At 39.5% G+C, this 25,125-nt stretch overlaps 1 protein-coding gene across 1 annotated transcript in view; it reads left to right on the top strand.

Annotated features, from left to right (window-relative positions):
- LOC115107772 (inactive dipeptidyl peptidase 10-like) overlaps positions 1-25,119 on the top strand; it is a 35,411-nt gene extending 10,292 nt beyond the window's left edge. Inside the window, exons 6-17 of the mRNA XM_065011716.1 lie at positions 119-166; positions 1,739-1,860; positions 2,087-2,134; positions 6,965-7,063; positions 7,934-8,003; positions 10,918-11,112; positions 11,251-11,305; positions 11,447-11,546; positions 12,343-12,401; positions 12,813-12,885; positions 13,517-13,590; positions 14,306-25,119. Coding sequence (XP_064867788.1) covers positions 119-166; positions 1,739-1,860; positions 2,087-2,134; positions 6,965-7,063; positions 7,934-8,003; positions 10,918-11,112; positions 11,251-11,305; positions 11,447-11,546; positions 12,343-12,401; positions 12,813-12,885; positions 13,517-13,590; positions 14,306-14,440 — 1,078 coding nt within the window. The 3' untranslated portion in view covers positions 14,441-25,119. The remainder of the gene's footprint in view (positions 1-118; positions 167-1,738; positions 1,861-2,086; positions 2,135-6,964; positions 7,064-7,933; positions 8,004-10,917; positions 11,113-11,250; positions 11,306-11,446; positions 11,547-12,342; positions 12,402-12,812; positions 12,886-13,516; positions 13,591-14,305) is intronic.
- The last annotated feature ends 6 nt before the right edge of the window (positions 25,120-25,125 follow it).

Below are 25,125 nucleotides of genomic sequence, written 5' to 3'. Positions count from 1 at the left end.
TACTCTGACATGCCTTCGATGTAGGGCTGAATTCAGTTGCAAAATATTGTTCAGGAATGTCATACCGACTGAACATGGACAACATATCATAACAACATATTTTCTTCTCTTTCTATAGTTATTTCCTTAGCACAGAAGATAGTTCAATACAAAGACAACTGTACAGGTACTGTATGCATTCATTTAAATAGAAAGTATAGTAATTGCCAATATGCAGATGTTAGGCATCCAACAGATATCAACTCTGGTCCAAACATTTGTCTAGAGGTAAAGTGCATTTGGAAAGTAGTCAGACCCCTTGACTTTTTCCACATTTTGATACGTTACAGCCTTATTCTAAAACTGATTACATATTTTATATCATTCTACACAATATCATTCTACACACAACACCCTAAAATGACAATGTGAAAACAGGTGTGTTAAATATTTTTGCAAATTAAAAAAAAAAAAATATATATATATATATATATATATATATATTTACATAAGTATTCAGACCCTTTGCTATGAGACTTGAAATTGAGCTGTTTCCTGTTTCCATTGATCATCCTTGAGATGTTTCTACAACTTGATTGCAGTCCATCTGTGGTATGTTCAATTGATTGGACATGATTTAGAAAGGCACACACCATTCTGTATAAGGTCCCACACTTGACAGTGCATGTCAGAGAAAAAACAAAGCCATGAGGCCAAAGGAAAGGTCCGTAGAGCTCCGAGACAGGATTGTGTCGAGGCACAGATCTTGGGAGAGGTACCAAAAAATGTCTGCAGCATTGAATGTCCCCAAGAACACAGTGGCCTCCATCATTCTTAAATGGAAGAAGTTTGGAACCACTAAGACTCTTCCTAGAGCTGGCCACCTGGCCAAACTGAACAATTGGGGGAGAAGGGCCTTGGTCAGGGAGGTGACCTGCAGAGTTCCTTTGTGGAGATGGGCAAAACTTCCAGAAGGACAACCATCTCTGCAGCACTCCACCAATCAGACCTTTATGGTAGAGTGGCCAGACGGAAGCCAATCCTCAGTAAAAGGAACCTGACAGCCCGCTTGGAGTTTTCCAAAACGCACCTAAGGACTCTCAGACCATGAGAAACAAAATGATTTGGTCCGATGAAACTTTTGGAATAAATGCCAAGTGTCACTTCTGGAGGAAACCTGTCACCATCCCTACTTGAAGCATGGTGGGAGCAGCATCATGCTGTGGGATATTTTTCAGTGGCAGGGACTGAGAGACTAGTCAGAATCGAGGGAAAGATGAACAGAGCAAAGTACGGAGAGATCCTTGAGAAAACCTGCTTCATAGTGGTTAGGACCTCAGACAGCCAAGAAAATGCCGGAGTGGCTTCAGGATAATTCTCTGAATGTCCTTAAGTGGCCCAACCAGAGCATGGACTTGAACCCGATCAAACATCTCTGGAGAGACATGAAAATAACTGTGCAGTGACGCTCCCTATCCAACCTGACAGAACTTGAGAGGATCTGCCGAGAAGAATGGAATAAACTCTGCAAATACAGGTGTGCCAAGCTTTTAGCGTCATACCCAAGAGGGTATTGTGTGTGTAGATTGATGAAGGAAAAAAACTGTTCAATACATTTTAGAAGGCTTAACAAAATGTGGAAAAAGTCATGTGGTCTGAATACTTTCCGAATGCACTGTATATTGTAGGGACCAAGCTCTCAAGTTAATTTGACTCTGACCTCTTCCCGTATTTTATTTTCTCGACTTCTTTCAATCAGGGTGTCGGCGGTAAACCCATTTCAACGTGAATGCCTGACCTGCTCCCTGTTCAAAACACAATGCTCCTACTACGATGCAGTCTTCAACCAAGACTATCAATATGTCCTGCTGAACTGTAGAGGTAACAGTTCAATAAAGATAATCAGTTCAATCTGAGTTGGATACATGCCACCTGTAATTTTGCAGTGTGTTTTATATAACATTTTCAGTTGAATGTACAACATATGAATTACAATAATAATTAGCAGACATTCAGTGACGTTTAAAATGTTGTCATGAAATTCTTAACAAATGATTAGAAATTCTTACAAGAACAAAATTGGTTATACTTGGTCTCGGTTCTGCAGGTCCTGGTATACCAAGAACCACCCTTTACAAACTGAATGACATGAGCAGTAAGTACAAGAGCACCATCAATTCAAACAACAACAACCATGGCACTGTGTGTATACTGCTTGCTTGTGTAAGAAAGGAAGAACAGTGGGATGAAGGGAAGAAAGGATTTTGTTTTTAGCAGGTCAAGGTTTTACACTTAATTCAAGGAGTTACACCTGGGAGTACACCTGGTTCTATACTATTTACTGCAGAATCCAGCTTATTCACCAATGGGACCTGGTCAAAAGTAAGGCTCTAAATAGGGAATAAAATGCCATTTGTAAAGCAGTCTAGGATACTGGAGTAGATACATGATCAACCTCTTCTTCCTTTGCAGGCACACTCCGTGAGTGATGTTGATTATTTCACTCATTAAAGTTGCGTCATTATATCCTCCGTAGGGCCACAACAAATGTATATCGCTGACTCAGTTTCCTAGCAATTTGATCATCATTTAGATGGATGTGGTACAATATTTAAATGAAACCTGGGTATCCTAAAGCATGTGTGTGCATTGAGTGCGATGTGTTTGGAAAATGTGTGTGTGAACAGATATGGTAATGTGATTAAATGAAAGGAGTCATGTCTATTGAATCAGTTCTACCATATGATTTGATTATGCTGCTCGTTTCAATTTAAATGGGTTTAATTTTCAACTATGGATGTGTCTATTTTAGGATATTATGGCATACAATGTGCCTTTAGAAAATATTCATACCCCTAGATTCCACATTTTGTTGGGTTAAAGCCTGAATTCAAAATGGATCAAATAGATTGTTTTTCTCACCCATCTATGGTACACACAATACTCCATAATGACAAAGTAAAAACCTGTTTTTAGAAATTTTTGCAAATTTATTGAAAATTAAATACAAAAATTATCTAATTTACATAAGTATTCACGCCCCTGAGTCAATACATGTTAAAATCACCTTTGGCAGCAATTACAGCTGTTTCTTTCTGGGTAAGTGTAACGCAGACGCTGGGAGTCAGGACGCAAGTACAGGAGGTGAATTTAGTCATAAATAGAACAGAGAGGGGGAGCGGGAGTAGACGTGACAGTAAGTCTCTAAGAGCTTTGCACACCTGGATTGTACAATATTTGCACATTATTATTATTTTTATTTCTTCAAGCTCTGTCAAGTTGGTTGTTGATCATTGCTCGACAGCCATTTTCAAGTCTTGCCATAGATTTTCAAGCTAATGACAAGCATACCCATAAAATGATGGAGCCACCAACATGCTTGAAAATATGAAGAGTGGTACTCAGTGATGCGTTGTGTTGGAATTTCCCCAAACATAACGCTTTGTATTCAGGACATTTTTAAATATTTTTTTATTCTGTATTTCTTTTTAAATTCTTTCTTTTCACTCTTAGGTTAGTATTGTGAAGTAACTACAATGTTGTTGATCCATCTTCAGTTTTCTCCATTCACAGCCATTCAACTCTGTAACTGATTTAAAGTCACCATTGGCCTCATGATGAAATCCCTAAGCAGTTTCCTTCCTCTCCGGGTTAGGAAGGATGTCTGTATCTTTATAGTGACTGGGTGGATTGATACACCATCCAAAGTGTAATTAATAACCATGGCGCGAGATGGTTGGAGTCGTCAACAAAACCGCAGGCCAAAAAATATGATGACAAGTTTTTGAACTACCGGTAGTCTCTTTGATAAGATATACAGTGTAAAGTCATCTGTGCATTTGAACTACAACATAAATACACCTATTTCACTTTTGCATGTCAAAAACCAAATCACCACTGCTGCGCATGCTGCCACTGTTTTGAACAGATTAGATTATACTATTTAGAACGAGCAGCCAGCTCACGAACGAACGAGGGCAACAGGGAGAACGCAATCAGCATACAGATGCAATAAGTTAAAACACATTATCTAACTGGGGACAGCTATCTATCATAATATCACAAAGCATGACGCGCTAGCCAGTAAATTTTCATTCTGAAATAACTTCATATTTCCGAGTTACTCAGAGGAGTTTAGAAAGACTTGAAATTGGCATGGGAGCTAACGAGCCAGCAAGCTAACAGCTGAAACGACCAAATAATTTCTCAGTGTTTCTCAAAATTACTGTAGCTGAATGATCAATGTTGCCTTGTGATACACCAAGTTTTATGCTGTTTTAGTCCACACAACATGTCGCCCTGTCACCTACAGTAGAACCTGATAAATAACAACATCAGGGGGAAACGATACAATTAGCCATGATATTTTTTGTCCTACCAGATCTGCGATGAGAAGATTCTAGGTGGGGTATCCATCTGTCCTTTGACCCTTGTTGGGTGTCGTTTTTTGGTTTATCAGGTCCCAGGCTCCTAAGACTTTTATGATAATTTAATTACAAGTTAATTACAATTAGCTTTTTGGCCTAAAAAGGCAGAACTATTGTAGTCTCACATGTGGAAAGTAAGCCGTCTGGGGCGAGAGACTCATTGGGAGGAGGAGACTAGAGCAGACCCAGACGTTCTGACTGAACCAAAGCATATTTGAGCCCCCCTGGATGGTCCATTTACTTTTTGCTGTTATAATTTATGCTATGAAATCCTGTGATTTCATTGGGGCTTTTCCCACTCATAGCAAATAGCTGGCAACACAATCCAAGCAATGTTCTCGCGGGCATTGCACACATGGAGGCGGAACAGGCACACAGATTATAATAATTTATTCAATATATATTTATGAACTTTTTTGGGCAAATGAACCAGTTTTATATATATATAATTTGTATATTTTTATTTACAATTTTTTTTTTTTTTTTACCTTTATTTAACTAGGCAAGTCAGTTAAGAAAAAAATACAATTTACAATGATGGCATATCCTGGCCAAACCTTCCTCTAACCCGGACTCTGGGACAATTGTGCCCCATCCTGTGGTACTCCCGATCAGAGCCAGTTCTGATACAACCTGGGATCGAACCAGGGTCTGTAGTGACGACACTAGCACTGCAATATATATATATATATATACCAAAAAAGTGGGTCGCCACCCCTAACGCCGTAATGGGCGAGCCACTGCCGAACTTCACCACTCTGAAACGGATATTCAATGTCTGCTTTTATATTTTTACCCATCTACAAATAGGTGGCATTCTTTGTGAGGCATTGGAAATCCTCCCTCGTCTTTGTTGGTTCAAAAATCTAAATAAATGTTATTGGTCACATACATATGGTTAGCAGATGTTAATGGAGGTGTAGAGAAATGCTCCAACAGTGCAGTAGTATCTAACAAGTAATCTAACAATTCCCCAACTACTGCCTTATACACACAAATGTAAAGGGATGGAATACGAATACGTACATATAAATATATGGATGAGCGATGGCAAGACGCAATAGATGGTGTAAAATACAGTTTATACATATGAGATGAGTAATGTAAGATATGTAAACATTGGATCTGTGTTTGAAATTCACTGCACAATTGAGGGACCTTACAGATAATTATCCAGAAAAGAGCCTTTAACTTCTACAACCACCTAAAAGGAAGCGATTCCCAAACCTTCAATAACAAAGCCATCATCTAAAGAGAGATGAACCTGGAGAAGAGTCCCATAAGCAAGCTGGTCCTGGGGCTCTGTTCACAAACACAAACACACCCCACAGAGCCCCAGGACAGCAGCACAATTAGACCCAAGCAAATCACGAGAAAACAAAAAGATAATTACTTGACACATTGGAAAGAATTAACAAACAAAAAAACAGAGCAAACTAGAATGCTATTTGGCCTTAAACAGAGAGTACACAGTGGCAGAATACCTGACCACGGTGACTGACCCAAACTTAAGGAAAGCTTTGACTATGTACAGACTCAGTGAGCATAGCCTTGCTATTGAGAAAGGCCGCCGTAGGCAGACATGGCTCTCAAGAGAAGACAGGCTATGTGCTCACTGCCCACAAAATGAGGTGGAAACTGAGCTGCACTTCCTAACCTCCTGCCCAATGTATGACCATATTAGAGAGACATATTTTCCTCAGATTACACAGATCCACAAAGAATTCGAAAACAAATCCAATTTGAATAAACTCCCATATCTACTGGGTGAAATTCCACAGTGTGCCATCACAGCAACAAGATTTGTGACCTGTTGCCACAAGAAAAGGGCAATCAGTGAAGAGCAAACACCATTGTAAATACAACCCATATTTATGATTATTTATTTTCCCTTGTGTACTTTAACCATTTGTACATTGTTACAACATTTGTACATTTGTAATGTCTTTATTGTTTTTAAACTTCTGTATTGTGTAATGTTTACTGTTCATTTTTATTGTTTATTTCACTTTTGTATATTATCTACCTCACTTGCTTTGGCAATGTTAACACGTTTCCCATGCCAATAAAGCCCCTTGAATTGAATTGAATTATTTAATGTGTGAGGTACAAAGATGAGGTAGATGAGGTAATCAGGTTAAACACTATTATTGCAGACAGAGTGAGTCCATGTAATGTATTAAGTGACTTGTTAAGCAAATTTCTAAGCAAAACGTATGTAGGGTTGCCAGACATTTCAGCTTTTCATTTTTCATCTAATTTGTAAACATTTCTAAAAACATCATTCCACTTTGAAATGATGAGGTTTTGTGTGTAGGCCAGTGACACAACATCTAATTGAATCCATTATAAATTCAGGCTCTAATAAGCCCAAATTTGCAAATAGTCAAGGGGTGTGAATACTTTCTGAAGGCAATGTAATGCAAATACATTTAATAACATTATATGCAATTCGGAGTCTATGCAGATATTAAAACACAATGCTTTACCATGACGGATTTAAGAGAGATTATGTGTCTGCTTAATCCAAATATTTATTTTTCCATCTCTGTATATAGAGAATGACACTTTGGAGAAGAACACTGCACTAAGAGATGCACTGACATATAGGAATATACCAAGGAGAGATATCAGGACCCTACAAATCAACAACTTTGGTATGACAATCCAATCCTTCTCATGATTACATTTACATTTTAAGCAAAACGTGATCATGATCATTCTATCATCGTGACCATCATCTTCATAATCATCTTTGGTCTATTAACATCATCACCACTGTCACTGTAATCATAGTTGTCATCATCAGCATCATCATGAATCATCATCCTTATCCCTCATGTGGTTCATTCATGGAATAATAGCAAAGTAACAGGTAACATATTTCAGCTTTCAGCATATTTCAGCATATTTCACCTGCTACGTGCAGACAATTCGACAGGCAGGGTTTTTAGATGTAGTGTGAGCCATGGAGCTTGCAGTGCCCGAGTACATAATAAACAGATACCAGGGATAAACACAATTAAAAGAACAGGTGCACAGCTCTGTGAGGTGATTATGAATCAGCTCTGGAATGAGAAGCCTGCCAATCTACTAATCCAATTAGATGGGATGGCTCGCCATATGGGTTCTTCACTCTGAACCGTGTGCGCAATTAGACACAATGTGCTGCATTTCATTAAGGCTTCTGAATGGAGACTGCACCTCAATTTCTAGCTCCATTTCAAGGATTGCCTTTTGTCCATGTTTTTCTCTTTTCACTCTTGATTTTGTATGTAAGCTGCCATAAGTGTAAAGTTGCCTGCAATGTAATCAGTTGCTCGGTCATTTGTTGAACGATGTAACATGTAATTTGTCAAGTCATCATATCATGCAATCAGAACAGGTTAAACATCTGAAGATTCTCTTAAGATTCTCATTGGAGAAATAAACATGATGTGTTAAGGTACTACATTTGGAAGGCTGATTGGTACTTAGTATAATCAATGTGCATTTGAGGTGTAAGGGAATTCTGATTTCTTTTATAGCACTTCGTCTGGAGCTGACCTTGCCAATAGATTTTGACGAGGCCACAGCGCATCCACTTCTGCTGATCCTGTACGTATCCTACCCTTCACCAATCCTTATCTTGGAGTGTACTGTGTGTGAAATGTCCCTACATCCTTATCCTTATCAATGGCTTCGGATTGAATATTGTTTTAGAGCAATAGCAGAACCAAGTTTCGCATCAACATTTCTCCTGAGATTATTGAGGGATCAAAATAAAGACTATTGTCATTCCATATATCACTCCAGGGACGTAGAAAATAAGTGTCTGTGTAGTGTGTTTATCCAGATAGTGATTTTCCAAAAAGTCTTATTTCTGTATCAGTAACAAGGTTTCCAAACAACTGTTTTTATGCGAGTAAAGTACATGTCAGATAAAAACAAATGTCACGACAGGCCTGATGGAAACTGCTAAGTCTGTAAACTTTCCAAATGTTGAGAAAACTAAATACGTTAGACAAGGTGGGATCTTTTTGTGTCTGTAAAATTAATTATGTGAGAAATGGTGGTTGAAATGACTTTAATCCGGAATATTGATATAATAACCATCATATCAATTTAAACTTGGAGTCACACGGTGATATGTTAGTGTGGTCCTCCCACTACGACTTGGTTACAGATTAAATCAATTATGATGCACTTCACAGGGCGGTGAAAGTACACGATGATGAGCATGATGCTCCTTTGATTGATTCTTGGCTGCTGTTTGACAAATAAATATAATCTTGCTGTTTTGTCCATAATAATCTCATCATGTAGGCTAGCCTACCCGAACTGTATATCTGTGAGCTGTTGGTTAGAGCTCACATGTCAAAACCAGAGTGGATATTTAAGTGATAATGCTTGAGAAGCCAGTGTTTGGAGGATATATTTGCACGGAAATTGCGTCTCGGGCCGAAAAACCGTGCCAATAAATCCTCCAAACATCGGCTTTGAGGGCAATATCACGTTTATTTAAAAAAATAAAAATATATATATATATATATATATATATATATATATATATATTAACCTTTATTTATCTAGGGAAGTCAGTTAATACGAACAAATTCCTAGACAGGATCGTGTCGAGGCACAGATCTAGGGAATGGTACCCAAAACAATCTGCAGCATTGAAGGTCCCCAAGACCACAGTGGCCTCCACAATTTTTAAATGGATGAAGTTTAGAACCACCAAGTCTCTTCCTAGAGCTGGCCGCTCGGCCAAACTGAGCTATTGGGGATAAGGGTATGGTAAGGATATAAGGATAATGGTAACTCTGACAGAGCTGCAGAGTTCCTCTGTGGAAATGGGAGACCCTTCTAGAAGGATAATCATCTCTACAGCACTCCACCAATCAGGCCTTTATGGCAGAGTGACCAGACAGAATCCACTCCTCAGTAGAAGGCACATGACAGCCCGCTTGGAGTTTGCCAAAAGGCACCTAAAGGACTCTCAGACCATGCGAAACAAGATTCTCTGGTCTGATGAAACCAAGATTGAACTCTTCGGCGTGAATGCCAAGCATCACTTTTGGAGAAAACCTGGACCATCCCAGTGGGGAAGCATGGTGGTGGCAGCATCATTCTCTGGGAGACTTGTCTGGGAGACTTGTCAGGATCGAGGTAAAGATGAACGGAGCAAAGTACGGAGAGATCCTTGATGAAAACCTGCTCCGGATCGCTCAGGACCTCAGACTGGAGAAAAGATTAACCTTCCAACAGGACAACGTCCCTAAGCACACAGCCAAGACATCGCATCTGTGGCTTCGCGACAAATCTCTGAATGTCTTTGAGTGGCATAACCAGAGCCCGAACTTGAACCCGATTGAACATCTCTGGCGAGACCTGAAAATAGCTGTGCAGTGACTCACCCCATCCAACCTGATAGAGCTTGATCTGCAGAGACATTCTGACACGGAACTAACCACTTGACAGATTCTCCACATACGAGTTACAAGTTGGAAACCAGAAGGTGATACCTGAGTTTAGAGTTTTTTGGGACATTTCATCATTGACCTTTAACTTTTTATTTTTATTTTTTTACCCCCCTTTTTCTCCCCATTTTCGTGGCATCCAATTGGTAGTAGTTACTGTCCTGTCTCATCGCTGCAACTCCAGTACGGATTCGGGAGAGGCGAAAGTCGAGAGTCATGCGTCCTCCGAAACACAACCCAACCAAGCCGCACTGCTTCTTGACACAATGCACATCCAACCCGGAAGCCAGCCGCACCAATGTGTCGGAGGAAACACTGTACACCTAGCGATCTGGTCAGCATGCACTGCGCCCGGCCTGCCACAGGAGTCGCTAGTGCGCGATGAGACAAGGATATCCCTACTGGCCAAACCCTCCCTAACCCGGACGACGCTGGGCCAATTGTGCGCTGACCCATGGGCCTCCCGGTCACGGCCGGCTGCGACAGAGCCCGGGCTCAAACCCAGAATCTCTGGTGGCACAGCTAGCACTGCGATGCACTTGTACCCAATGATCACAAATTAAAACATAAAAAAACAGTGATTTTCAATAGGGAGTAAGCAAAAAAACTCATTGCAGGTTTCAAAATCAGTTTTTCCTCATCCTAGCCTTTGATGTAACAGAGAAGCATTTTTTAGGACATTTCTTCTCATCTTTTTAACCACAGATTATATAAACATGCAATTTTAACATATTTAGACACTGGTATGGTGCTGGAGAAATGAATATGAGGTTGAAAAGTGGCAGAATTGCCCTTTAATAATGTGAATAATCTAACTAGTTTTGCCATTTTGTCAATGTTAGCAATCTAGTTAACTCATTATTAGCTACCTAGCTCATATGTCAGTGGTTGAAAGTTGTTATGACTTCAAAAACACTTGAATACACTCCTGTTGTATTTATCACTACTAGGAAATACGATATTCCAATGAGCACTGAACACACCAGAAGTAACCCATATTGCACCTTGATGGTAAGTTCAATTTGACCAACTTTCATGGTGTTCCATAGTGACAGTGCCCCCGGTGGCCAGGCGGTGAGTGACCAGTTTGTTCTTGACTGGGACTCTGTTCTGGTCAGCTCGGATAACGTCATCGTGGCTCGCTTGGACGGCAGTGGGAGTGGGTTCCTGGGCCAGCGGGTCCTACATGAAGTCCACCAGCGTTTGGGAACTGTGGAGGTGCAGGACCAGATCGCAGCAGTAGAGTATGTACTGGAGCATGATCTGAACATAATCTGAAAGCTCTCACATGGATACTGTTGAAAGAAATTGTTGATTCGATGGGAACTGATTCATTGCATTTCAGAAATGTTAGACTTTAATACCCTCCCGTATTTTCTTAGGTACCTGACCAAGCTGCCATATGTGGATAAAAATAAGGTTGCTGTTTATGGAAAGGTAAGGAAGTATAATTTAGAATATTTGTGGATATGGCATATATGGCTATAACCCCTTTTTTTGTATTCTTACTTACAGTACATGGGTTTTTACCTATATCCAACATTGCATGTCCAACTATTTTTGGGGGTGTTTCCCCAGGCTTATGGGGGTTTCCTGAGCTCTCTTCTACTCCTCTCCTCTGGCTCCATGTTCAGATGTGGGGTTGCAGTTGCTCCCGTGACAGACTGGAGACTCTACGGTAATTTTCCAGTCTAAGATAAATCCTTTCAGTAGCCATTAATTTAATAGAGTTTGTCAAGTCATGTCCAATATCTCTTAGAAGTTATGCTGATGGCCACTTAATACATCAGGATTTGTCAAATACGGTAGGCGGATGCGGCACTCATCCACTGACGTGAAATGTAGGGCCACGTCCAATAAAGCTGAAGGATGTTGTTGTTTATACCATTCATGTGAATGGTAAGGCCAGCATGCGCTATTACTCTATAGAAATACGTCAGGCACTGGGAGGAAATACAGTGTTTCCTACTACTTCAGAACTGCCTTTGAATATCTTCCTCAAAACACAGTGGCATGAAGCCCATTTATAGTTCAGGGATTTTAGAGGTAATAATGAGAGAAAATATACCTGTTTCCTGTCTGTGCAATCACTGGAATCTTTTCTCACTTTCCAGTTCGCCTGAATTTTCGCTCTTTACTTTACATGATCAATCTCATGTTTCCTACCTGTCATTTTTCACTTAGTGGAAAAATCCACTCAAAAACTATATTTTGGTATTTTAAAAAAAATAGTCCACTTAATTACAGTCCCAGAAAGTTTTGCATGTCAGCAGTCAACTTTTCAAGATATTGGGTTTTCAAGCAGTGTGACTTGCCACATCCTCATGATGATGTGGCAGGTGACACTTTGCTTCTTGAAAGTCCAATATCGTGAAAGCTTGACTGCTGACACAAAACATTTTGGGACTGTATTAATAGTGGACTAATGAAAGAAATTCCAAAAACACACTTAACTATGTTGTATTTTTCTAAAGGTTCGGCCTTCACTGAGCGTTACTTTGGGTTTCCGGTCCAGGATGAACGTAAATATCAAGTATGATTGACTTTCCACATTTAATTTTTTTAAATATTTAGAGGTGGTCAAGGTGGAAGCACTTTGAAAATTCTACATTTAATCTTATCATTAGCAATTCATCCAAAAAACACTTGTTACAGTGCAATAGTGTCATATCTGTTGATTCTTCGCTAATGGCAAGCCTCTGGTAGTGGCAAGCCTCTGCTAAAAAATATATATATATATATTTTACCTTTATTTAAGTCAGTTTAAGAACAAATTCGTATTTTCAATGAAGGCCTAGGAACAGTGGGTTAACTGCCTTGTTCAGGGGCAGAAATCACACCAAGCTGTGCTTGAATGCATTTCTCTTATAGAAAACTAGTCGGTATTTGCAGTATGTTTTCAGTATCTTTCACTGATATAAAATTGTCATTGTGTCTCGAACAGCTCTCCAGTCTGCTTCCCAACATCACAGGCACAGGTCAACGGAAGTTTCTCATCATCCATGGAACAGCAGATGGTGAGTACTAGTTCTCTCGAGTTGCTACTCAGGGCATGGTTGAACGCTATTGTTGGACTTCAATGTGGAGCTTATTTTGTAGGTTTAATGAAAAAGATAGGAGATAAGCCGTTATCTAATTACTGTTTTATCTGTCAGACAGAGAGTGTTTAGGTCAAACAATGGGCTTATTCATTGTGTTCAGTTGATTGTTAGCCTTAAGTGGGGATAAAAAAGACAGATGTATCATACTGTTGTTAATGAAATAAGATATAATTGACAGGCACTCACAAAAATAGAACTGAGCAGCACACGTTATAATTGCATACCAGGTACTTGTGCACATGCTAGATGTTTATTCTGTGCTCATTTAAACCTGAGATACAGTGCATTTTATACCTAGAACTTGTCTTATAAGAATAATCTTCAATTGTACGTCTATTGTGCTATAGCTTCATCTACTGTATCAGATCTATTTCATTTCTCAATAGCTTAGTGACTACGACAATGGATACTGTTTTTTTCTACATTGCTCCAGCCTCAACCCTGTATAATTATATTTAATTGTGTGAAATTGCCTACAATGTTATTAATTTAGGATGAAAATGCTTGTCGAGCAAGGACACCAACGTTTCAATTATCTCTCTTTCAGCCACCGTTCATTTCCAGCATTCCGCGGAGCTGGTGAAACTTCTGTCAATATCAAACGTTAACTACACTCTGCAGGTGACCAGTTACATTCTCCCTTCCTATGCCAAGCGCCATTTAATGTCCCTGACAAAGGAGGCCTCAGTGATGCATGTATAATTGAAGCCGACCTCCCCCTCTGCCTTGAATAATTTATTATTTAAAGTTTGACAAAGTGGAACTAGTTACCTGCTGCGTGGTGCCAAACCTGCCCTGAGGAAAATCTGTCTGATATTTAAAAAAGGCCCCACCTTTGAAAAGTAAGTGGGAGAGGGAGAATTCAAGAAAGAACTAGTGGAGCGATAATGGTAAGAGTTCAATTACATAAAGTTAGACTCGGCTAAATTACGTTGCAAACGAGCAGCATTGCAGATGTTGCGATGAGCCAGACGCAAGACTTCGCTCTCACACAGTCACCCACAGTATCTGTGCAGGAGTTGGCTTCTTAAAACGTGGTAGCTGCAGGACCAAAACAGTGGAGGAGTTAAGCCTTGCCCTTCACCGTATTTAGTTGTTACGGAAATTGACCCACCATGCTGTTTACTTTGTGCCCCTGCGTCATATCGCTGAGTCTACGTTGAAGTGTAATTAATAACAGCAGCTCTGCATGTGTGTTGTGGCATTGATAATAGTGGTAGTCATAGAAGTTAACACTTCTTTTTATCTAATTCGTAATAACAGTAGATGTATAACCAATCTGCTGTAAAATTCAATATAAAGATAATGAACAACTATTTATTTCTCTGTTCCCTAGATCTTCCCGGACGAAGGCCACAACATTTACTCTGTGAAGAGCCAACGCTACTTGTTGAACTCTGTCATGACCTTCTTCAGGGAATGCTTCCTAGTGGAAATCCCTGTAGCTCATCCTGTGTCTGAGGATGACTAGGATGACCACATCTCACCTTGTTTTTGTAGAACCTGTTGCTCCTGGAAATGAGAAAGTGGTCTATGACCTGCTTGTCTGAGGAACCACCAGTGTGAAGTGGTGAGGTATGGTGAGACAAAGTGAATGAGAGAGAGGGGTCAGACAATGTTGTTGTGCTCTATGAAGGGTAATGATAGGCTGAGATGAGATTGAAGATTTTTCCTGTACAGTGATAATTTTTCCGATTGCTATGATCACGCAATAGTTCACATAGAAACATTTAGGGTATTACCAGTGTTCTGCAAATATCATAAGTATACAGTTACCGTGGTAGAGTTTCAGTAGAGAAGAAGGGAAACTTCATATTAGCTGTTTGTATGGGAGATATGTTTTTGTCTTTACTGTTAAAGATGTGAAGGGAGATATTTATTTATTTTTCCTTTTAAAGAATATAGTTATTTCAGACAGCTGTAATGTATTGTGCATTTTATACCTAGATACATATTCAATTCTAATATGGCATTTAGCAGGCGCTTTTATCCAAAGCAATTTACAGAGTATGCATTAGGGACAAATACAGGTAACCGGGATCCTAGGACTTCACTCTTCACATTTCCCCAAAATGACCTGGGAAATTAAAACATTTCCCCCAATATTGCACTAATGCAATTTTACAAAATACACGATCTGCGCAGAAGCAAATTGGCAAACATTTTATATATAGTACATTATCCAATCAGGTTGTCGCATGGAAGCCTTTAGTCTAAAGAATTTACTTCACACAAAGTCACCTTAAAGTCAAAGCACACACAAAATTGACACTGCTGGACTGCAGACAAGACTTAAATACAGTTTAGAGGTCTCATCAGAACTGAATATTCTAAAATGAGCCCGAACCCCCCCAAAAAATCCAGATAAAAAAAAACAACTATAGGCTATATTGATTTAAAATGGTGTTGAGAACAACGTGGTGGTTGGGGGCGGCAGCGGAGTGAGTAGATGAGGAAACAGCCATTGGGACTAGAAAAAGCACAAAGAGAGGAAAACTCACCTTATTTATGATCAACTGATGATGAAAATATTGGAATAAAATAGGCTCATGCAATTGAAAGCATTGCTGCTACTGAAACTCACTCGGTCATATATTCAACCGTTATACTAATGTAGTTTGAGAGTTCTTTCAATGGTGGATGGATGACTATCTATTTCAGGGGTGTCAAACTCATTCCATTTAGGGTCCAGTGTCTGTGGATTTTAGATTTTTCCGTTCAATTAACACCTAGACAACCAGGTGAGGGGAGTTCTTTACTAATTAGGGAAAGGGAAAGGGTGATACCTAGTCAGTTGTACAACTAAATGTCTTCAACTGAAATGTGTCTTCCGCATTTAACCCAACCCCTCTGAATCAGAGATGTGCGGGGGGCTGCCTTAATCGACATCCACGTCTTCGGCGCCAGGGGAACAGTGGGTTAACTGCCTTTAATTCATCAATCAAGTACAAGGGAGGAGCGAAAACCCACAAACCCCCACCCCATCTGGAATGAGTTTAACACGTTATGCGAACAAAATCTGAATGGAGAATGATTACTATTAGATCATATAGATTTCATCATCAACTGCGCACAGATACTGTGCTGCATGAACTCAGCTACTTCCTGTTCTCTCATTTTCAATAATTCACATTCCACCAATCACAAATATGCAAGATGGTTACTGGGTAAATACTCAATAACTATTACCATTTCAAACAACTGATTCCACACTTTTTTAAACTAACCAACAGTGAAACAGAAAATAAGAAATCTCATAAAATAATCCTATACACCAATTTAATGCTATAGTTGTGTGTTGTCACGTAGATGATCATTTCAGAGAATGTGTTATCAACAAATAGTATGAGAGTAGATATGGATATTTTTAACAGAGTTGGTCCCCGTTATTTATGAGCTGATCTGCTATCTGTATAATCATCCACTTGATTTTGCCAAATTGGAGATATTCTGTCATTCTTTGGAGGTTAACTAGCAAGCTGAGCAATTTTGGTCATTTGTAGTTTGTATGATTCGACAATGCCATGTCATACTCAGGGGGCGCGCGCTCTGTGTCGAGATAGCATAGGCTTACTGCTGAAATGCGCTGAATTTATTAAGGAACGTGATAATGCCTGGGGATATATGAACTGCCTGTTTTTCAATTCACAACAATGTCATTGACGATCAAAGTTACTCTATCATTAGTAAATATCAGTTTCACTTGCTGTGAAATCTTCACATAGTGTCACAGCCAAGCCGGCAATTTGGCATATCGACAATTTTATTTTGGGAGAACCCTGGCAAAGTAACCATATCTTGGTTTTAAATGTTTCAAATGGGCACTTCCAGTTTTTGTGGTGTTTTCCAGGGCTCTTGGGATAAATATGAATTATTCCCGGTATTGAGACTTGGTAGATTTTCTGGAAAATATTCATCCCTAACGTGCATACATTTTTGAATGGGTGGCCCCAGCAGAACTCACAAGTTGATGTTGCAAGCGCCATGCTTTACCAACTGAGCCACTTTCTTGTATATACAGTGGAGTTCGGAAATTATTGACACCCTTCATAAAGACGAGCTAAATAATAAAAATATTGGGCTACATTGTATGCTAATGAAAATTGTGGAATTATATTATTTTATTCTGTTACAATTTCTCAAAGAAAGAGATTTTATTTAACAAGTAATATATACATACTGTATATATATTTGTTTTATTGACACCCTCGTTTTCAATACCTTTCAACGCCTCACCTTGCGAGGATAACGGCACTGAGCATTTTTCTAAAATGTTTTATGAGTTGGAAAACACATTAGGTGGAATCTTAGACCATTCTTCCAAACATAATCGTTTCGGATCATTGATATCCTTAATCTGTGTTCATGGACTGCCCTCTTCAAATCAAATCGCAGGGTGTCAAGTCTGGAGACGGCCATTGCAAAATGTTAATTAACCATTTCTCTGTGGATTTTGATGTGTGCTTGGGATTATTGTCTTTCTGGACGATCCACTTGCGGCCAAGTTTTTGCCTCCTAGCAGAGGCAGACAGGTTTTTGGCTAAAATGTCCTGGTACTACAGTAGGTCAAATTCATGATGTTCTGCCTGCAGCTATGGGACCCTGACCTGTTCACAGGTCATGCTACCTTGTCCTGCTGTCTCAACCTCTGAATGCTCAGCTATGGAAAGCCAACTGACTTTTACTCCTGAGGTGCCGACCTGTTGCACCCTCTATAACCACTGTTTACTCATTATTATTTATTATTATTTGACCTTGTGGGGCCTCTATGAACGTTTGAACATCTTGAAGAACGATCTGGCTTTAATGGCCATGTACTCTTATAATCTCCACCCGGCCACCCCTCAGAGCTTGGTTCCTCTCTATGTTTCTTCCTAGGTTCCAGCCTTTCAAGGAAACTTTCTTTATATGTGTATTGTTTGCTCTCTGCAGTTTAAGCTGGGTTTTTGTACAAGCACTTTGTGACATCTGCTGATGTAAAAAGGACTTTATAAATATATTTGATTGATTGATTGATGATGCTGTTGACCTTGAGGCCAGGCACCACACCCATAGTAGGGTAATATTTTTCATATATATTAATCAAATCACATTAAACTTTTACCAGTTGGACACAAATATACTTAGACTAAAGCTGATAGCATTTAAAAATGAATGCAATATTTATTCAATTCAGTTTCAAATCATGAAATTCAAGTTCAAATTAGGAATTCTATAATTCAATTTGTGAATTTCAAATTCAAAATCTAAAATTCTTATTTAATACCCCAATACAAATTCAAAATTATGGAATTCAAATACAACTTCTGTTGGCACTGAAATACACTGTCCCTAAAAGGTAACTTCTCGTTTTTAAAATGGCCTGTCTGGCAATGATATGAGTCAAACATTTATTCTAATGTCAACATTTACTATAAAGTATAAAAAGGATAATTTTTGTCTAATACTGAGACTTGCGAGATAATTGGAAGAAATTGTATGTCACGGAATGAAGGGTACTGTAAAAGTTTTCCATGTGTGGGGTTTATTTTAAATCTTCCCATGGCTGGCAGTACTCAAGTAATCATCAATTCAGAATTTAGCATCAGGCACCCGATAATAATACCCATGGTCAATTTGGTCATGGCCGCAAGCATTTTTAAATTAACCAAATCTAAAACGAGACCAAATCAGGAAAGGCAGTCGCCATACCGTACATCCTTGCCCTTTCAAATAAAATATTTAAATCTTGATCATTTATTTGACCGAGATGCACGTCAAAAGAAAGACGCATCATTCTCAGAAAAAGCATTTGAGCGAGCGAAACAGCACTCTTCTGTCTCAGTTTGTGTAGCCATGTATCTGATGCTGTGTGGTTCTTGTGACTCCCCATCCCGCATGCGGGAGCGTAATCACCGCCTGACAATAATTAGCATAACGCAACGGACATAAATATCCCTAGAAAATATTCCTATTCATGAAAATCACAAATGAAATATATTGAGACACAGCTTAGCCTTTTGTTAATCACCCTGTCATCTCAGATTTTCAAAATATGCTTTACAGCCAAAGCTAGACAAGCATTTGTGTAAGTTTATCGATAGCCTAGCATAGCATTATGCCTTGCTAGCAGCAGGCAACCTTGTCACAAATCAGAAAAGCAATCAAATTAAATCGTTTACCTTTGACGAACTTCGGATGTTTTCACTCACGAGACTCCCAGGTAGATAGCCAAAGTTCATTTTTTCCCAAAATATTATTTTTGTAGGCAAAATAGCTCCGTTTGTTCTTCACGTTTGGCTGAGAAATCGCCCGGAAATTGCAGTCACGAAAACGGTGAAAAATATTCCAAATTAGCTCCATAATATCGACAGAAACATGGCAAACGCTGTTTATAATCAATCCTCAAGGTGTTTTTCTAATATCTATTCGATAATATATCCGTCGGGACAATTCGTTTTTCAGTAGGACCGATTGGAGTAATGGCTACCTCTGTATTTTACGTGAGAATCTCTCTCGGAGCCACCATGTGACCACTTACGCAATGTGGCCGCCTACGGCTATTCTTCAACATAAATGCGTAAAACTACGTCACAATGCTGTAGACACCTTGGGGAATACGTAGAAAGCGTAAGCTCGTTGATGGCACATTCACAGCTCAATAGGGACTCATTGGAACACAGCGCTTTCAAAACCTGGGGCACTTCCGGATTGGATTCTTCTCAGGCTTTTGCCTGCAACATCAGTTCTGTTATACTCACAGACAATATCTTTACAGCTTTGGAAACGTTAGAGTGTTTTCTATCTAAAGTCAATTATATGCATATTCTAGCATCTTGTCTTGAAAAATATCCCGTTTAAAACGGGAACGTTTTTTTTCCAAGAATGAAAATACTGCCCCTAGAGTCGCAACAGGGAAGATTATGGCATGTCATTATTTTTTCAGCCAGACAGCATCAGATACATGGGCTAGATATTGTAAAACAGAGGGGTGTTGTTTCGCTCGCTCAGAATGCTCCGGTGAGATACACTATATGACCAAAAGATGTCGAAAATCTCATTCCAAAATCATGGGCATTAATATGGAGTTGGTTGCCCTTTAATGCTATAACAGCCTCCACTCTTCTGGGAAGGATTTCCACTAGATGTTGGAACATTGCTGCACGGACTTGCTTCCATTCAGCCACAAGAGCATTAGTGAGGTTGGACACTGATGATGGGTGATTAGGTCTGGCTCACAGTCTGCATTCCAATTCATCCCAAAGGTGTTCGATAGGGTTGAGGTCAGGGCTCTGTACAGCCCAGTCAAGTTCTTCAACACCAATCTCGACAAACCATTTCTGTATGGACCCCGTTTTCCACGGGGGCATTGTCATGCTGAAACAGGAAAGGGCCTTCCGCAAACTGTTGTCACAAAGTTGGAAGCACAGAATTGTCTAGAATGTCATTGTACACTGTAGCGTTAAGATTTCCCTTAACTGGAAATAAGGGGCCCAAACCCCAGACCATTATTCCTCCTCCACCAAACTGTAGAGTTGGCACTATGCATTGGGTCAGGTAGCGTTCTCCTGTAATCCGTCAAACACATATTTGTCTTTTGGATTGCCAAATGGTGAAGCGTGATTCATCACTCCAGAGAGCGCGCTTCCACTGCTCCAGAGTCCAATGGCGGCAAGCTTTACACAACTCCAGCCTACGCTTGGCATTGCGCATGATGTTCTTAGACTTGTGTACCGCTGCTTGGCCATGGAAACCCATTCCATGATGCTCCCGATGAACAGTTCTTGTGCTGATGTTGTTTCCATAGGCAGTTTGGAACTCGGTAGTGAGTGTTGCAACCAAGGACAGACCATAGTTACACGCTCTACACTTCAGCACTCGGCGATCTCGCTCTGTGAGCTTGCGTGGCCTACCATGTCACGGCTGAGCCGTTGTTGCTCCTTGACGAACTGACATCCTATGACTGTGCCGCGTTGAAAGTCACTGAGCTCTTCAGTACGGCTATTCTACTGCCAAAGTTTGTCTATGAAGATTGTATGGCTGTTTGCTCGAATTTATACAGCTGTGAGAAACGGGAGTGGCTGAAATAGCCGAATCCACTCATTTGAAGGGGTGTCCACATGCAGTTGAAGTTGTAAGTTTACATACACTTAGGTTGGAGTCAATTAAACCCATATTTCAACCACTCCACAAATTTCTTGTTAACAAAAAGGTTTTGGCAAGTCGGTTAGGACATCTACTTTGTGCATGACACAAGTACATTTTCCCATTTTTTTTACAGACAGATTAATTAACTTATAATTCAATGAAGTTTACATACACAAAGTTCACGGTGCCTTTAAACAGTTTGGAAAATTCCAGAAAAGTATGTCATGGCTTTAGAAGCTTCTGAGCTTTAGAGGCTAATTGATGTAATTTGAGTCAAGTGGAGGTGTACCTGTGGATGTATTTCAAGGCCTACCTTCAAACTCACTGCCTCTTTGCTTGACATCATAGGAACATCATAAGAACTCCGCCACGACCTCAGAAAATACATTGTAGACGTCCACAAGTCTGGTTCATCCTTGGGAGCAATTTCCAAACGCCTGGAGGTACCACGTTCATCTGTAAAATAGTATGCACGTGTAAACACCATGGGACCGAGCAGCCATCATACCACTCAGGAAGGAGACGTGTTCTGTCTCCTAGAGATTAACGTACTTTGGTATGAAAAGTGCAAATCAATCCCAAAACAACAGCAAAGGATATTGTGAAGATGCTGGAGGAATAAGGTATAAAAGTATCCATATCCACAGTAAAACCTGAAAGGCTGCTCAGCAAGGAAGAAGCCACTGCTCCAAAATCGCCTTATAAAAGCCAGACTACATTTTGCAACTACATAAATACCTGTTTGGCCATAATGACCATCGTTATGTTTGGAGGAAAAAGGGGGGGGCTTGCAAGCCGAAGAACACCATCCCAACCGTGAAGCACAGGGGTGGCAGCATCATGTTGTGGGGGTGCTATGCTGCAGGAGGGACTGGTGCACTTCACAAAATAGATGGCATCATAAGGTAGGCAAGTTATGTGGATATATTGAAGCAACATCTCAAGACGCCAGGAAGTTAAAGCCTGGTTGCAAATGGGTCTTCCAAATGGACAATGACCCCAAGCGTACTTCCAAAGTTGTGGCAAAATGGCTTAAGGACAATAAAGTCAAGGTATTGGAGTGGCCATCCCAAAGCCCCGACATCAACCCTGTTGAACATTTGTGGGCAGAACTGAAAAAGTGTGTGCGAGCAAGGAGGCCTACAAACCTGACTCAGTTTCATCAGCTCTGTCTCGAGGAATGGGCCAAAATTCACCCAACTTATTGTGGGAAGCTTGTGGATGGCTACCCGAAACGTTTGACCCAAGATAAATAATAATAAAGGCAACGCTACCAAATACGAATTGATTGTATGTAAACGTCTGACCCACTGGGAATGTGATGAAAGAAATAAAGCTGAAATAAATAATTCTATCAACTATTATTCTGACGTTTCACATTCTTAAAATAAAGTGGTGATCCTAACTGACCTAAGACAGGGAATTTCTACTAGGATTAAATGTCAGGAATTGTGAAAAATCTGATTTAAATGTATTTGGCTAAGATGTATGTAAACCTCCGACTTCAACTGTACATGCCGTGTAGTGTCTTTTCAGCCATGAGAATTTAAGGAAAGTTGGTGGGTGCACAGTGTACTGTTCAGATACTGGAATTATTTTGATGAATGTGCGAAGGTAAACTTATTTTTGAATATGCAGGATGTCCAATTGGATTAAAGTACATTTAAATACATTTGCCAAAATTATATATTTACTCCTGTCTGTACAAAAATAAATAAAATAATTCAAATACTTCACCAGAGGATCATGAGCTTCTTAATTGTTTTTGCTGTGGATTGTTTCAAATTAACAGTGCATAGCCCTATGCCTATCTGGGAAGCCTGCAATTTGGACAGCTCGCATGGCAATAGGCCTAGCTGATTATTGAGTTGCAGCTGTCATTGACAAGTATCTAAAATATGCGTGTAGATAAAGTGTCATGTCTATAATTGAATGAATAATGTTGAGACGAGAAGAAGTGAAGGGATGTGTGGTGAAGATATAGGCACGTCTCTCTCCAGAATACATGCTCTCAGCTCTCCAGAGTGCCGTAGGTGTCTCCCGCTAATTATTGCACATTCATTGTTTCATTGTGTGAATTGTTTCCCCTTTGATTGTTTATTTTTGATTCATTCTCCATTTACATATGTCACCTGTAGTAAATGTACCATTAGTCCCTGGTCATTTAGTTACATCAATTTCTGTTTCTCTACCTTTCTTGCCTTTGTGCTGTTGTCTGTGCCCAATAATGTTTGTACCATGTTTTGTGCTGCTGCCATGTTGTGCTGCTGCCATGTTGTGCTGCTACCATGTTGTTGTCATGTGGTTTTGCTACCATGCTATGCTGTTGTCTTAGGTCTCTCTTGTAGTGATGTGTTTTGTCCTATATATATATATATATATTTATCCCAGCCCTGTCTTGGCCAGGTAAATAAATAAAAAATAAAAAATACAAAAATAAATAATGCATGTAATAATTACAGTCATTTACCGTTCTCATTCTCGGAGTGGAAACGTTGTTTGCAGAGTTCACAACGTGCTACACTTGTGAGAAACAAGTTTTGGTTAATTTCATAACCATCATTTACGAGTTTTGTCAATTTTCATTGTCTTTTGTTTGGATAGCTTAATTTGAGCAATGAGCATGTGTCTGATTTCTCTGTCCTCTTAATATTGAGGGAGTGCGTGAAAGTGCCCATTTGGAGATGTCTTATTTCGGATTGTCTTAACTCACAATGTCCACCAATAATACATTTTTTTTCATCACCTCACACAGTAAGTCCCTTCAAAGTTTTTCAATTTTTTTTACATCCATTGCGAATGATAATAGTTATCATTCCAACACTCTCCCCCTTGATAATCACTAAGCCTCGGTGTGCAAGAGCAAAATATAATGATTTGATAATTGCATATATCCATTGGAAAACATCCTTAAATACCTGAACATTTTTCCCAAAAACATCTCTCTGTCCCAAGCTCACTGGTGTGGGAAACTGAAGGCTCAGAATAGGTTAGTTGATACAATGTTGCAAGTTCGCTAGCCACAGCTTCATCTGGTCCCAGTTGAGTGATTTGATACAATGTTGCACTTCGTTAATTCAAGTCAAGTCCTTGAGAAAGGGAGCTATACAGGCAGAGTAGAGAGATTAATTTAATTGAAAGAACCTGCATTTTTATTTGTCGGTTTTATATGTTTTTACTTCGTTGACAATGGCCTACTGCTGCATTGGCCTATAGGATATCATTGAGCTCCATGCATACAGTCATTACTTTAGCCGCCAATGGTTCATGGTGTATCAATGTGTCCATTTGGCAGAGGCTGGTGCTCTCGCATTAGTTTAATTTGAACTTTGAGCATTTTATAATTTAATTTCAGATTTTTATGATTAACCAACTCACAATGATTTTGAGAAACAAAATTATCATTATTGAAATAAAACTGTTCCACGAAAATGTGCATATGAAAATCATAACTGGCACACAGATCGGTAGAAATGTTAACATAAATTGTACGCTTCCCCAAACTTGAAACTCATGTGCAGTCTATTAAGTGATTTGTTTGGCAATCAGATGAAAACATCGTAACCTTTTGTGTTCATGCCACATTAAAAGGTGATTTTTTTTACAGTTAAACTAAATGCTTTTACTATAAAACCCATAAAAAATGTATATAGGAGGTCCCATGAAAAAAGGTGCCACCGTTTGGAAATCAAATGCCTGTCCAACTGATTCCTTCTGGTGCCGGCCGTGGCGGTCACCCTTTAAATGTCAAGCACGCTACTGTATAACCAGGCTTCAGATTGAATCCCGGCCTAAGTTCATGTCACCTATACAAAACACAACTTATGTTCAATAATTGTCTACCATTCTATCCATCATATGGTGCAGCTTTACTGAAGTGTTGATCATGTATATTAATGCTTGCCTCAAATGAATTACACACAAACGTCCCATTCACCATACAGTAAATGTCCTTAGTGAATTGTATTTGTAAATTTGTCTAAATAATGTACGCTAGAATAAAACCAATATATCTCTACTCTAGCTACC

Source organism: Oncorhynchus nerka, linkage group LG3, assembly GCF_034236695.1.
Source record: "Oncorhynchus nerka isolate Pitt River linkage group LG3, Oner_Uvic_2.0, whole genome shotgun sequence".
NCBI classification, from domain to species: domain Eukaryota; kingdom Metazoa; phylum Chordata; class Actinopteri; order Salmoniformes; family Salmonidae; genus Oncorhynchus; species Oncorhynchus nerka.
Note: the sequence above shows the minus strand (reverse complement) of the source record. Positions and strands in the feature narration are given on the sequence as shown.